This window comes from Elephas maximus, chromosome 1 (assembly GCF_024166365.1).
Source record: "Elephas maximus indicus isolate mEleMax1 chromosome 1, mEleMax1 primary haplotype, whole genome shotgun sequence".
In the NCBI taxonomy this organism is placed as follows: domain Eukaryota; kingdom Metazoa; phylum Chordata; class Mammalia; order Proboscidea; family Elephantidae; genus Elephas; species Elephas maximus.
The window spans coordinates 11,232,728-11,248,981 of NC_064819.1; the positions used below are offsets into that span (position 1 = coordinate 11,232,728).

The 16,254-nt window shown below is 43.9% G+C and overlaps 1 protein-coding gene across 1 annotated transcript in view; it reads right to left on the reverse strand.

The window, feature by feature from the left end:
- Positions 1 to 574: 574 nt before the first annotated feature.
- The window catches only part of HGD (homogentisate 1,2-dioxygenase), a 57,958-nt gene continuing 42,278 nt past the window's right edge, over positions 575 to 16,254 (reverse strand). The window contains exons 11-13 of the mRNA XM_049877496.1: positions 15,191 to 15,317; positions 5,589 to 5,770; positions 575 to 724 (exon numbers count right to left, since the gene is read on the reverse strand). Coding sequence (XP_049733453.1) covers positions 575 to 724; positions 5,589 to 5,770; positions 15,191 to 15,317 — 459 coding nt within the window. The remainder of the gene's footprint in view (positions 725 to 5,588; positions 5,771 to 15,190; positions 15,318 to 16,254) is intronic.

Genomic DNA, 16,254 nt, shown 5'->3' on the forward strand with positions numbered 1-16,254 from the left:
GATCATTGTAAGGAAGGTCTAACGCGTTGCTGTAGAGAGTCAACTCCGATTCATGGCGACCCCATGTGTTACAGAGTAGAACCTCACATGCCGCCACCACCCATCTGTCAGTGGAGGCTTGCATGTTACTATGATGCTGACCAGGTTTCAGCGGAGCTTCCAGACTAAGATGGATTGGGAAGACAGGCCTGCTGATATACTTCCAAAAATCGGCAATGAAAGCCCTATGGGTCACAGTGCTCCAACTGGCCTGATCAGCAACTGATTGTGGAGATGGTCTAGGACCAGGCAGTGTTTCGTTCTGTTGGACATGAGGTCACCATGAGTTGGGGGCTGACTTGATGGCAGCACACAACAAGAAAAACCACAGAAAACGAGCAAGTATTTATTGAGTAATTAAGCGGACAGCCACAGAACTTTCCAAACATGTTTTTTATAAATGTTCTCGTTACTTGACTGAGAAAAAGTGAGTTCTCACTTTAGCCAGCCCTCTCCTCCAATACTGCTAGAGGGCACAAGATTCTAAAGGAAAACACGTAAATCCATTCTCAATTATGCTAACAATGTTCCAGTCTCAATTCAGTCCTGTTGGGTTCCTGGAATTGGGGGTGAAGTGGCTCTTGAGAGGCTCCCAGCATTTGTAGTAGTTCTCATCCAAACAATTGGAGGTCTTGAGCCCCCACTTGGTGACAGCCATACTTAAGGAAGACTCAAACATAAATGCCTGTACGAAATGAAGATGGGTTAGAAAAGAATAGGTGAGATGGGTCATAAAACACATTTGATTAGATGTCAAGAGAGAAGCGGGCAGGCAAAATCTTTGAGTAATAAATTGCGTGTGCCAGCATGGTGAGGTGAGCAGGCTCAAGCCCCGGCTTCTCTCTCTGGTCCTACCACTTACAAGGTGAGAACTTGTGCAAGACCCTTAACTTCTCACAACCTCGTTTCATTTCGTCAAATGGAATTGGGCACTTTAGCCTCACATTATCCTCATAACATCATGAAGCAAAATTTGCTAGATCCAAGAGCAGAGGTGGGAGAGTCCTGGGAATACAGGCGCCCCTCAGTATGAACAGTGTTTAGCTTTCAAGTTGGAATAGGAAGGTTGGCCAGGTTAGGGCGGTCGTGAGGCGCTGGCTCAAAGCAGGCACTTTGAAGGACAGCGGCATCCGGGCCTCCCACCGCGGCCGCCCTCTGAGTCAGGGGCCGTCAGGTAGGAGGTCCTGGATGACTTCGGGCGCTGCACACACAAGGTGCAAAGAGTGCTAGGTAGGTGCTGGGCCTGATAACTTTGTTCTCTCCTTCCGGACCGAGGCCTCTGCCGCCAACAAGCTCGGCCAGATCCACGGTCAGGCCAAGAAGCCCCGCAGGGTAAGTTCGCGACCCCATTCCTAGTGTCCTCACTTGTCCACATTGTGTAGGGATGTGGCTGCCTCCGTCCCCCTGGGAGCTCCTTCCTTCACAGCCACATTCTGGTCTTCAGGCGAACCATGTCTTGCCTTGTGCTACCTCTCCATTGCCCCCAGGCACTTGAGCTCTTTCTTTTTTCCAAATATTTTCCATCCACGCTTGCCTGAATCTGTGGACGTGGATACAGAGAGCCTACCGTATCACCTTCACAGCGGCCATCACTTACTGTGGCTGTGTTCTGGTGAGGGAAGTCATACCCCCCTTTGGCAGAGGAGGAAACCAAGGCTCAGAGCTGTGAAATGACTTGTCTAAGGTGAAGATGAACCCTGGTGGTGCAGTGGTTAAGCTCTGGGCTGTTAACCAAAAGGTTGGCGGGTCAAACCCAGGAGCTGCTCTTTGGGAGAAAGGTCTGGCAGTCTGCTTCTGTAAAGATTTGCAGCCTTGGAAACTCCATGGGGCAGTTCTACTCTGTCCTATAAGAGGGCAGTGGGTTTAAAGTGAAGGTAGCAAGAAAACGATAAAAGGTAGAAACAACCCAAGTGTCCATCTACAGATGAATGAATAAACAAAATGTGGCAAGTCCATACAATGAAATATTATTCAGCCATAAAAAGGAATGAAATTCTAGGACATGCCACACCATGGATGAACCTTGAAAACATGACGATGGGTGAAATAAGCGAGACACAAAAGGACAAATATAGCACGATCCTACATACGTGAAGCATCTAGAATAGGCAAGTTCATAGAGACAAAGAGTAGATTAGCGGTTACCAGGGACTGTGGGGAGGGGAGAAGGAGCTGTGGCTTAGTGGGAAAGAGTTTCTGTCTGAGGAGATGAAAAAGTTTTGGAAATAGATGGTGGTGACGGTTGCACAGTGTGGTGAATGTAATTAACGCCATTGAGTTGCTCATTTAAAAATGGCTAAAAGGACAAGTTTTATTGTATCTATTTTACCGCAATAAAATAATTTTTAAAAAAAAGAAGGGGCAGAGCTATGGTGTGAGCCTGACTTTTCAGGCTCTGACCTTCTCCTAGACATGGGCTGGGAAAACCTGAAGGATGAAGGAGAGTGAGGAGGAGGAGGCGGGAATGCCTGTGGCACTTTCAGAAGTCCTATCCCAGATGGGTCTGGGTGGGGGCTGTTCCACTCCAGAAGGTTGTTGTCTGCAGCAGAAGGTAATTGTGCTCATGAGGAGCCTTTACATAGATCAAGAGGCAGTTGTTCAGACAGAACAAGGGTATACTGATTGGTTTAAAGTCAGGAAAGGCGTGCATCAGGGTTGTATTCTTTCATCATACCTGTTCAATCTGTATGCTGAGCAAATAATCCGAGAGGCTGGACTATGTGAAGAAGAACGGGGCATCAGGTTTGGAGGAAGACTCATCAACAACCTGTGTTATGCAGATGACACAACTTTGCTTGCTGAAAGTGAAGAGGACTTGAAGCACTTACTAATGAAGATCAAAGACCACAGCCTTCAGTATAGATTGCACCTCAACATAAAGAGAACAAAAATCCTCACAACTGGACCAATGAGCAACATCATGATAAATGGAGAAAAGATTGAAGTTGTCAAGGATTTCATTTGACTTGGATCCACAATCAACAGCCATGGAAGCAGCAGTCAAGAAATCAAAAGTTGCATTGCTTTGGGTAAATCTGCTGCAAAGGACCTCTTTCAAGTGTTGAAGAGCAAAGATGTCACCTTGAAGACTAAGGTGCTCCTGGCCCAAGCCATGGTATTTTCAATCGCATCATATGCATGTGAAAGCTGGAAAATGAATAAGGAAGACTGAAGAAGAATTGATGCCTTTAAATTGTGGTGTTGGCAAAGAATATTGAATATACCATGAACTGCCAGAAGAACAAATAAACCTGTACTGGAAGAAGTAAAACCAGAATGCTCCTTAGAAGCAAGGATGGTGAGACTGCATCTTAGATACTTTGGCCATGTTGTCAGGAGATATCAGTCTCTGGAGAAGGACATTGTGCTTGACAAAGTACAGGGTCAGTGGAAAAGAGGAAGACCCACAATGAGGCGGATTGACACAGTGGCTGCAACAATGGTCTCAAGCATAACAACGATTGTAAGGATGGCTCAGGACCGGGTAGTGCTTCGTTCTGTTGTGCATAGGGTCGCTATGAGTCAGAGCCGACTCGACGGCACCTAACAACAACAACTGTGCATCTTAGGCATTCTAGCCTCACCCAGTGCTGATTTTCCTATCTACTCTGGCTTTAAAAGAAAACAAAACAGAAAACAAAACCCTACAGTTCTTATATATTCATATTGTTGGAAATTTTAAAAATAGAGATGGGCAGAGGGAAGTTAATAAACTTCTCTCGTGTCACAACCCCAGGTGCCCACATTAATGATTGGTGTCTAGTATACATTCATTTCTTTTTGCCTAAGACAATGGAGATGATTATCCCCGCCTGACTTCCTGTGAAAAGCTTAATGTCAGGATCAGATGAGATCATATGGAAAAAAAAAAATGGAAGCCCTATGCAAATTCTAAAGCACTATTCAGCTGTAAGGGTCATTATTGTGGCCATTATTATTATTGTCTCTTTGCTGATTGCTTCTTAGGAGCCTCACTGTCTGTCTGGAGTAAGAAAAGCTCCATCTCAATGGACCAGGGGAGACAGCATTGTATCAAGTTAACTGCTCCAAACTGGAATAAGGATAAGGAATATAGATGGGCCTAAGTCTAAATTATGTAATGGGAAATGGTGAGGGAGACCTGAAGTTAGGTCAGGGTAAAATGTTGGGCCCTCCCCCAGCAAGTAGTTCATTCTCCCTAGTTAGCCAGGGCCTCCCATCCCTCCATCCCCTTCTCCCTGCTTAAGAGAGCTCTTGCTCACTAGCATTCCAGGCTCGAGGCGTTACCCAAAGTGTTGCTCCTCGTAGAAACAGCCCTGTCTTGTACCTCGCTGCCACAGAACACTACTCTCTGGTAACATTTACTATGCACAGCCACTTTGGGACACTGAAGGCTATTGAGTGGCTCCTCTGGATAGCCTGTGCACCTCCAGGAACCTTCTGGAGGCAGAAACTTAACCAACATGGTCAAATGGCATCTCACAGAGACATAGGGGTTCTACAGAAATTCCGCAGAGGTCATTGCCAGGGAAGGTAGCGCTGAGGTCAAGCAGATGGGCTCTCTGTGCACCGTTCCTCTCCAGAGCAGCTCCACCAACTCTGACCTTGGGGGTGGCAATGAAAGCAGCCTACCTTGGACAGATGGGCAGATAATGCTCATTGCTAAGGTCGTTTGCAAGCTGGGCATGAAGTCACACAGGTCTTCGCTATAGCTTTTAAAGTCAAGTAGCATTGAAGACATTTATTTAAAAATGTAAAAGCAAATTTGCATATGATTTAGCATAAAATTACTCCTTGTGGTCCATAACTCTACCTCCAAGAATGCAGAGATAAAATAAAATAAAATCCGCAGCAAGATGTGATTGTGTTCAGCCTCAGTGTTTACAGCCTGACACAGGAAGAATACAGAACAGGTTTTAAATCCCATCAGTTCCACCCCACGTCAAAGCAAAGCAAAGGAAAATGAGAAAACAGCTGAGAATTGCTGTTCACAAGCCCTGACTCTAGTGAGGCAAAGGCTTTCTGACCCTCCTTGGCTTGAGAAAGCAACTAAAGGTGACATCCTGCCTCCCTTGCTACTGTGTGGTCCTAGAGGATTACTTCAAAAAGCAGAAGACTCTGAGACAGAACTTAGGTACAACGCTGCCAACAGATAAGGGAAGACCATTCATATAATATTAATAATATCTCCTTATATTTGCACAGCATTGGACACTCTATAAGGTTCTTAACTCACAGCCATTTGCTGGGATGAATAGAATACCCGTTCTTCAGATGGGGGAAACAAAGCACAGAGAAGTTAAGCAACTTGTCAAGGACACACAGGAACTAATAGCTAGGATTTGAACCCAGATCTGACTCTAAGTTCAAAACTCTTTCTATCATACCACACCAGCAGTATGGTATAATCACAGGAATGTATGCACACACACGTAAGCATACATACCCAGACATACATCTCTCCTGATTCCTCCTCTGTGACTTTGGAGAAATAAAAAAAAAATAGCCACTCCTCTCACAAGGATAAGGAGCCCAGAGGCCACCCAGAGCTTGGCATTTAACTTGCTTACCATGGTGCCATCAGCAATCCTTTCAGGTGCCAGCTTGGCCTTGCTGGCCTTCTCAAAGCAGTCGGCATCGGGCCCATGGGGGGTCATTGTGCTGTGCAGGCTGCCTCCTCCTGGCTGGAACCCACCTTGCTTTGCCTCATAGTGACCTTTGATGAGTCCCATGAATTCACTCATGCAGTTCCCTGGGAAGGGTAAAACAGTATTTTTATAATTTGAGGCAAAACACCAAAATGCCCTCAAACATTGTTTCTACAGAATGTCAAGAGGACAGGAGAGTCTGATAAATTTTACAGGACTGATAAAGAATAACCAGGAAGCCAGTTGCTGTCAAGCTGACTCCAACTCATGGAGACCCCATGTGTTTCAGAGTAGAACTGTGCTCCACAGAGTTTCTAATGGCTGGTTTTTCTAAAGTAGATCTCCAGGCCTTTCTTCTGAGGCACACCTGGGTGGACCTCTCACCTTTTGGCTAGCAGTTGAGTGAGTTAACCACTTGCCACCCAGGGACTCTGAATAAAGGATACTGATCGACAAAAAAAAAACAACAAAAAAAAAAACACAAAACATTTATCAGTATGGACTTCTTGGTAGGTAGAGCTCTGCTCAGTGACTGTGGATTGTCAGGGGTCTTGAGTTCCAGTGTCTGAAAGAAATTAGGCTAGATCTAAAGAAAACCAGGACCCAGACAAGAATTTTAATAATAATGAAAATGCAAATTATAACAGAGTGGGTGTACTCCATCATCTAAGCTTCCAAGCCCCATATCAAGGTTATCTTCTCTCCCAGGTAAAACCCCTTTTTCAAATAGCCCTATTCTAATAACATCACCAACGTCCCTAGGTGGCACAAAGAGTTTGTGCTCAACTACTAGCCTGAAAGTTGGTGGTTTGAACCCACCCAGAGGTACTGCAGAATGACGTCCTAGTGATCTGCTTCCATTAAGATTGCAGCCAAGAAAACACTATGGAGCAGCTCTACTCTATAACACGTGGGGTTGCCATGAGTTGGAATTGACTCGATGGTAGTAGGTCTAATTTTAGTTTAGTGGCATCACCATATTTCTGGTTCCCAGTCCAGAAAGCTGAAGTGGTGTGTGTCGATGGAGGGGTGATGTAATGGAAAGAAACCTAGAATTGGAGTCCATTATCAAATGATAACCTGTGTGAAAGAATCTCGGTATCTGTAAAACATGGTCTGTAAATGCTATCCCATTGCAGTTAAGTCCATTCTGACTCATAGCGACCCTGTAGTACAGAGTAGAACTGCCCCATAGTGTTTCCAGGGCTGTAATCTTCACAGAAGCCGATTGCCACATCTTTCCCCCACAGAGCAGCTGTGGGTTCAAGCTGCCAAACTTTTGGTTAGCAGCTGAGTGCCTAACTGCTGTGCTGCCAGGGCTCCTTGTTGTTAGGTGCCATCGAATCAGCTCTGACCCATAGCGACTCATGTACAATGGAACGAAACACCACCTGATCCCGTACAACCCTCACAATCGTTGCTATATTTGAGCCCATTGTCGCAGCCACTGTGTCAATCCATCTCATTGAGGAGCTTCCTCTTTTTTGCTGACCCTCTACTTTACCATGCATGATCCTTCTCCAGTGACTGGTCTCTCCTGATAACTTGTCCAAAGTACGTGGGATGAAGTCTTGCCATCCCCGCTTCCAAGGAGCATTCTGGGTGTATTTCTTCCAAGACAGACTTGTTCATTCTTCTGACAATCCATGGTATATTCAGTATTCTTTGCCAATGCCATAATTCAAAGGCATCAATTCTTCTTCAGTCTTATCCGTTGTCCAGCTTTCACATATGAGGCGACTGGTGAAAATATCATGGCTTGGATCAGGCGCACCTTAGTCCTCAAAGTGACACCTTTGCTTTTTAACACTTTAAAGAGGCTTTTTGCAGCAGATTTGCCCAATGCAAAATGTTGTTTGATTTCTTGACTGCTGCTTCCCTGGCCATCGATTGTGAATCCAAGTAAAATGAAGTCTTTGACAATTTCAGTATTTTCTCTGTTTACCATGATACTGCTGATTGGGCCACTTGTGAGGATTTTTGTTTTCTTTATGTTGAGGTGCAGTCCACACTGAAGACTATAGTCTTTGTTTTATTCTCTTTTTTGTTTTTACTGTGCTTTAGGTGAAGGTTTACAGAGCAAATTGGTTTTTCATTAAACGATTAATACACATATTGTTTTGTGACATTGGTTGCTGTCATGGATTGAATCGTGTCCCCCAAAATATGTGTATCCATTTGGCTAGGCCCTGATTCCCAGTATTGTGTGATTGTCTACCATTTTGTCATCTGATGTGATTTTCCTATGTGTTGTAAATGTTGATGAGATGGGACTAGTGGCAGTTATGTTAATGAAGCAGGACTCAATCTACAAGACGGGATTGTGTCTTGAGCCACACTCTGTCGAGATATAAAAGAGAGAAGCAAGCAGAGGGACAGGGGGACCTCATACCACCAAGAAAGCAGTGCCAGGAGCAGATCATGTCTGTTGAACCTGGGGTTCCTGTGTAGAGAAGCTCCTAGTCCAGGGGAAAATTAATGGGAAGGACCTTCCTCCAGAGCCAACAGAGAGAGAAAGCCTTCCCCTGGAGCTGACACCCTGGATTTGGACTTCTAGTCTACTAGACTGTGAGGGAATACACTTCTGTTTGTTAAAGCCATCCACTTATGGTATTTCTGTTATAACAGCATTAGATAACTAAGACAGAATTTAGTACTAGGAAGGGGGTGCTTCTCTAACAGATACCTAAATGTGGAAGCAGTTTTGAAACTGTGAATGGATAGAGGACTCAGAAGGAAATGAGGGGAGCTATTACACTGGAGATGGAGCAGATGGCGAGAAGCAGCAGAGAACCAGCAGTGGCAGAGAACTGGCTGCCACAGAACCAGGAGACCAGCATGAGATGGTGCTGGAGCTGACCCATGGAGTGAGACAGCAGAGTTCTTTGGCAGGAGGTTTTCTGGTAGAGTGGGGTACCTCCAGGTACTTATTGGTGGAGCTACAGAGCTTTGGAACACTTGCACCAGCTTGGCACACTTGGGCAGAGAGGCCCAAGGGGCCGAGAAGCCAAGGAACCAGGAAGCAGAAGCTGAAGGGACAAGGAACACAGGAAGCAGAACTGCCTCAGTCACAGATGGTATGGCCACAACCTCTGGGGTCTCAAAGGGTAGAGCCATGGCCTCTGGAATTTCTAAGGGTGGAGTTGCCACTCAGATGGACTAGAAGAATGGTGTGTCTAAAGCCGAGAGAGCAGAACTGCTGTCCCAGTGGGCCTGGAATGTGGTGCTGAAGCCCAAGGCCAAGGGGCCTCCACCCAGAATCAGGAGAGTGTGGACAATACTGGGAGCCTGGAGGGTAGGGCCATTGTGTAAATGGCCTCAAAGAACAAAGAATTGTTTTCAAAGCCTTGGGGGCTAATGTAATATGTTCTTCTGACTTGCTTGGTGCCTGTTATCCCTTCTTTCCCTCCAGTTTCTTCCATTTGTAATGGAAATGGCTAGCTTGTATCTGTTCCGCCATTGTACTTTGGAAGCAGTTAACTTGTATTCCAGTTTTCACAGATGAAGAGGAATTTTTGGATTTTGGACTTGGAGTTAATTTAAGACTTTTGCCATTATATGATGGGGTGCATGTGTTTTACATGTGGCAAGAACATGAATTTTTGGAGGCCAAAGGGTAGAATGTCATGGATTGAATTGTGTTCCCCAAGAATTTGTGTATCAATTTGGCTACGCTATGATTCCCAGTATTGTGTGATTGTCCACCATTTTGTCATCTGATGTGATTTTTCCTAGGTGTTGTAAATCCTGTCCCTATAATGTTGATGAGATGGGATTAGTGGCAGTTACATTAATGAGGCAGGGCTCAATCTACAAGACTGAATTGTGTCTTGAGTCAGTCTCTTTTAAAATATAAAAGAGGGAAGCAGAGAGACAGGGCAGTGTGTGTCCTTTGAACCTGGGGTCCCTGTGCTGAGAAGCTCCTCAAACAGGGGAAGATTGATGACAAGGACCTTCCCTCCAGAGCCGACAGAGAGAGAAAGACTTCCCCTGGAGCTGGCGCCCTGAATTTGGACTAGACTACTAGACTGTGAGAGAATAAACTTCTGTTTGTTAAAGTCATCCACTTGTGGTATTTCTGTTACAGCAGCACTAAATAACTCAGACAGTTGCCAATGCTGTGATGCGTTACAACTCTCCCCTTCTTGACCTTGGGCCCCCCATTTCCATTCGTCCAGCTTTCCTGTGCCCTCTTGCCTTCTCATCCTTACCCCTGGGCTGGTGTGCCCATTTGATCTTGTATACATGGTTGAGCTAAGTGTGTTGTTTGTTTTATAGGCTTGTCTAATCTTTGGCTGAAGGGTGAACCTCAGGAGCAACTTCAGTACTGAGCTGAAATGGTGTCTGAGGGCCATATTCTCAGGTTTCTCCGTCAGGCTAGTAAGTCTGATCTTTTATTCTGAGTTTGAATTTTGTTGTACATTTTTTCCAGCTCTGTCTGGGACCCTCTTTTGTGATCCCTGTCAGAGTAGTTAGTGGGGGTAGCCGGGTACCATCTAGTTGTGCTGGATTTAGTCTGGTGGAGGCTGTGGTAGTCATGGTCCATTAGTTCTTTGGACTATCTTTCCCTTGTATCTTTGGTTTTCTTCATTCTCCCTTGCTTCAGATGGGGTGACCAGTAGACATATCTTAGATGGCCACTCACAAGCTTTTAAGACCCCAGGCACTAGCCACCAAAGTAGAATGTAGAAAATTTTCTTTATAAACTATGTTATGCCAATTAAACTAGATGTCTCCCAAGACCACGGTCCACAGAAGGCTGTAGTCTTTGATCTTCATCAGTAAGTGCTTGAAGTCCCCTTTGCTTTCAGAAAGCAAGGTTGTGTCATCTACATATCACAGGTTGATGAGTCTTCCACCAATCCTGATGCCACTTTCCTCTTCATATAGTCCAGTTTCTCAGATATTTGCTCAGTATACAAATTAAATAAGTATGATAAAAGGATACAACCCTGACGCACACCTTTCCTGATTTTAAACCACACAGTATCCCCTTGTTCTGTTCCAATGACTGCCTCTTGGTCTATGTACAGGTATTTCATGAGTACAGTTAAGTGTTCTGGGATTCGCATTCTTTGCAATGTTATCCATAATCTGTTATGATCCACACAGTCGAATGCCTTTGCATAGTCAATAAAACACAGGTAAACATCTTTCTGGTATTCTCTGCTTTCAACCAAGAGCCATCTGACTTTAGCAACGATATCTCTCATTCCACGTCCTCGTCTGAATCCAGCCCAAACTCTTGGCAGTTCCCTGTTGATGTACTGCTGCAACCGTTTTTGAATTATCTTCAGCAAAAACTTAATTGTGTGTGATGTTAATGATGTCGTTCAATAGTTTCCGCATTCTGTTGGATCACCTTTCTTTGAAATGGGCACAGATATGGATCTCTTCCAGTCAGTTGGCCGGGTAGTTGACTTCCAAATCCAGAGCTTCTTATAAATGCTATATATTATAAAAATAGTATCTTCTGTATCTAAATCTGATATCATCTTACTCTTTCATTGTTAAAAATTCCTCTTAGATTCACTCTTTTCTTTTTGTTTCCATTGACGCTGTCTGCCCAGAATCCTGTAACTTAAAATTGGAAGGGATCTCTACTTCTACTCAATACAGAAGTATTTTCTACATAATTCCTGACAGATTACCACCTAGGCTCATCTGTATGTCTACTGTGAATGGCTGCTCTTTACTGTACAAAACAACCTATCATATTAGTGAATAGCTCTGGGTATTAGAAAGCTCTTTCTTATATTAAATGGAAATTTGCTTTCTCAAAAGTTAAATATGTTTGTCCTAGTTGTGCCTTCTGGAGTCACACAAAATTTGAGAATAATCATCATGCTCCCATTGCCCCAATCATATATTTCTATTGAAATAAAGCGTTTTATTAGAATAACAACACATTTAGAGCAAGAACTAAAGAAATAAAACATCTGAGTAAATTTAGGTGCCTTACCATCCATCTACCCATCCATCCATCCATCCATCTATCCATTCATTTCCCATCCCATCCATCAGCCCATGTATCTATCCATATAACTAGACATTGTGTTAAGTACGGCAATACAGAGATAAATAAGAAATAGCTCTTGCTCAAAACCTATTCATAGTCTGTCTCTTGAGAGCGCTGAGAGTGCAAACCATGGACGGGTAGGGAGATATGGCAGTGGCTTCTTTGCGAAACCAAGTATTTGACATGATAAATGCTTGCCCTTCTTCCTTGTAGGTGGTGTATGACTAAGTGCCAGAGTACTTCTGTAATTGACTAAACAGCCACACCCACCCTGCCCAGAAAACAAAATGCTACTGCAGGCCCCTATGAGAATATGACGGCTCCTGCAGAAATGGCATGACCCAGATAACAGCTCTAATTGTTTCTTCACAAAGAGGAAATAGAGGAAAAGAAATGAATTTAGGCATAAAATATCTATATTTTAAAAGCAGTTCTGCTCATGACCGAAATATGCTGTCTTGCTGCTCACTCCAGTACATATCCTCAGGGTCACCTTCACGGCTTAATTTTAAGAAGAGAGCAAGACAGAATTCAGCTCTGATCTGAATATGAATTTAGGTGGCAAGGAGTTTGGTGATGACATTTCTACATCATTTTCTGTATTTCAGAGAACCTTTCCTTTCTGATTAAAGCTGAATCCAGTTGACTAAGGTGCATTAAGATAACTGGAGGCAATATTTTATAGAAATGATTCCCCACTTCTATAAAGCCACATCAAAGTAGCAGAGATTTTGATTATTGCTGAAGTAGTATTTTTAATATCTCTGGTAAAACTAATTTCCAACTTGGGGTTCTGTGATTTTTCCAACTAACTCAGGGCAACCATGCTTGTCTGAGGTCTATCCTGGAGCCAGATTTACTTGAGAGTCATTAAATAATTATAGGAGGCATTTCACAAGCCTATTTGTTTCAGGCAGTCAGAACTACAATTCAAATTTAAGGATTAGGTCGAGAGCCTTTATTTAGCACAGCAGCAAACTTGCCCAAATCAGCCACTTTTTGAAAATTATGGAAAACAAGAGCTACACATCCGTGAAATGCTGCATAGTGAGGCTGAAACAAGGACCTCGGTCAAGAGTAACTAGACTTTCAGCTGATGAAGGTAAAAGATAAACTACCTCCACCTTGGAATTCTTTACTCACCCCAGCAGCAGATGGAAGAAGGCTTAGTCCCCCATCGCTTTACATACTCCATGGGGCCAGTGTTCTTCCCCCTCCCTTCCTGAGGCACCCACCTGAAGCATCAAATATTTGCTAAGTCCTTACTGTGTGCCCAACACTGTGTGGGGTAACATGGGGGGCAAACAGTACATATGTGGGCCATCCTTTTATCCTTTCACCTAGGTGGAGAGACAAGCCCTAGGCCAGTATTATTCAACGAACTGTGTATAGACCTGCATGAGAATCCCCTAGCTTGCTAGCTCAAAATTCAGACTGTTAGGTTCCACTCCCAAACCACCTAATTAAACTCTGTGGGAAAATAAGCTTTTAAAAAGAAAAGATTTTAGGTGATTTTTATATCACCTAATGTTCTCAAAGTATGGTCCCCAGAACAGTAGCGTCAATATCACTTGGGAATTTATTTAAAAATGCAGATTCTCAAGCTGCACCCTAGCCCTACGGACGCAGAAATTCTGAGGGTGACACCCAGTAATCTATGTTTTAACAAGGCCTCCAGGAGACTCTGACGCGTGCTAAAATTTGAGAAGCACTATCTCAAACACACAGGTAGCCTCAAAACAAGAACAGTGTCAAGCAGTAAATTATCAAGCCCTAGCATTTTAGGTACAGGCTATCAGCCAGTTTTCTCTCTGTGACAACTGACTCTTGAGGGGAATAACTGCCAGGAAAAGGTCAGGGCCCGTGATAGGCCTGGCACTATTCAGAAAGGATATAGCTCATTATGACTACATTCACAAAGCATCTGATGTCTCTGTAATGGTAATTGTTTTCTTCACCATAGTGGTACACCCAGAAAAAGATGATGCTGTCGTTTGACCATGGAGTGGCCTTCCTTCATGAGGGCGTGAGCTCCCTACCCTCTACAAAAACCACTATGGCTTGTTCCAAGCGCTCTTGTATACCTGGGAGCTGGTACGTATAGAGAGGAGCCTCATGTAAATGGAAGGCTCTGTAGTTAACTAAGGAAAGGAGTTTGTTTTCTAGAATGTTCCAGCTGAAATGAAATGAACCTCGGAATCTTTCCAGAACTTTACCTATAAGAAATACCTCCAGGAAGCAGAATTGTACACTGACCTTTAGGTTTTCATCTAGCTTCTGCCCCACTGCAAATGTCAGTCTCATTAAGTACAGCCATGAAGTACTTCATTCATTCTTGGTGATGTATTCACTTATTAAGTAAATATTTATTAGATGCATATTGTGTACCAGACACTGTGGTCAATTGGTGGCCATGCATGTCGGGTTGCATCAGAACACCTGCAATTAAATCCTGACTCTTCCACTTAACTGGAGTCCCTGGGAGGCACAAATAATTAAGCACTTGGCTACTAGCTGAAAGGTTGGAGGTTCAAATCCACCCAAAGGCACCTCAGAGGAAAGGCCATTGAAAACCGTATGGAGCACAGTTCTCTGAAAACATGGGGCTGCCATGAGTTGAAATTGATTCAACAACAACTGGTAACTACCATTTAACTAGCTATGAAGCCGTGAGCAATCCCTCTTGTCACATTTTTCATCTCTGAAAGTAAAGGAGGCTAAGTAATGATAACACTAGTTCAACTGTTGCGAAGATTAAAGAACAGCATAATTATAAAATGATCAGTAATTGTCAGCTGCTAGTGATATTAATAATAAAGTAATAGATTTGATAGGTCCAGCTCTACGCAGTAAATGCTCTGCAGAAACTCCTTCCCGAATAGTCTATCCCAGTATAGTCTGCTGTCTGCTTAAAAACAAAAACAAAAAAACCCCAAACCTGTTGTGTTCGAGTTGGACTCTGATTCATAGCGACCCTGTAGGACAGAGTAGAACTGCCCCATAGGGTTTCCAAGGAATGGCTGGTGATTTGAACTGCTGACCTTTTGGTTAGCAGCTGTTCGCTCTTAACACCACCAAAATAATTGGAGGAGGCATATTTCATTAGCTCTTGAACCAGATTTAGATAATGAATGTTCTAAAAACAACAAATTAGTTAACTAAAAACATCCCCACCCTCGCTACCCCCTTCCCCAAAAGAAACAGATTTAAAATGTCAAGAAGCTTCTCTTGTCACACTTTACAGCTTTTATGCCTCTCTTTGGGGCCAGAGGAACCAGGATCCAGATATTATAAATTGTTTCCTTCTCACAGTCAGCACATTGCTGCCATCATACGAAGTTGTGGTTTTTAAGCAGCTAAGTGTCTGAGTTGCAGCACTAGAAGTTGAGAGGTAAGATCCCACACTCGAGCCAGAAACGTCTCAGGCAGTATTCCCAATGGGTAGTGTTCATTGCTTTGCTCTCTCTTTGGTTTCCAGATGTGGCTTGGTAAAAGAGAGACTTACTGTGGTAATAAGGAGGCCTGAAGGTCTTATCAGCCACCCCCCACCGAGGTGGGAAGATGACAAAATCAGCGATGGCCACCCCAGGGCAGAGAGACTTGGCTGTCAACACCGTGAAAATGGATGGATCCTGTGAAAGCAGAAGGAGAGATTGAACATGCTATGCAAGGGACGAGGCTGGACAATGACATGCATGTCACCACCCACGAAGGTGTTTCCAAGTGACAGCCTAATTTCTGATCACACCACACAGGCCAGGCTAAGAAGTCTGGACTTGTCACTGTGGTACAGTAATCACTCATCTGACTGTCCTCTCCTGCTGGGCTTGAAGCAAAATGAATTAACACTTTTTTAAGAGGATTCTGAGCTGCTTTTCACCCCTCTGAGGCCACTTCTCATGAAGTACAACCCCAGGGGTCTGATAGTCAGTGGTGCCTGCCTCCCAACCTTCTGTCAGGGTGACCAGAGCAGGGAAGTGTAGCAGAGAGCTCCTGGCAGAAGGGAAGTTTGTAGTAAGGTGGACATAGAAATAAAATAATATCTAAGTGTTGATGTAGAATGAGCCTCTCTTTGGGGGTATCACAGAGATTCCAGATGGTGTCTGTCCTTGGCTAGAAGGTCTGAGAACGGTTTCATTGCTTTCTTATCCGTGTTTGACTTGCAAATCTAAAATACATCACCAGTTTAGTGGTGGTAGTGTAGATGGGAATAGGTTGGGGGGTGATATTATGATTTTTAAAGAACTTTAGAGTACTTCAGTAGAAAAATGGAGGATTGGTTTAATTGAAATCAGCAATCATGTTAGCCTTCAGGTGCCATCTTAGGGTCTGGAGATTAAACAATAATTGAGATCTATTCCCTGTTTCTTTCGCATTAATGGTGATGGAGGGTGAGAGTGAAGGAGGTTGAAGGAGTAATAAAACAGTTTCAAGAACAACCAATCACAACAAGGTGCTAGGTCAAGCTAGCTTTATAAATAAAGATCTAAGGGGGTAGAGAAGGAGTGTCTATCTCTACCTGAAAGGATCAGGAGATGCTTCAGAAGAGGTGACATTTGAGGATGGTCC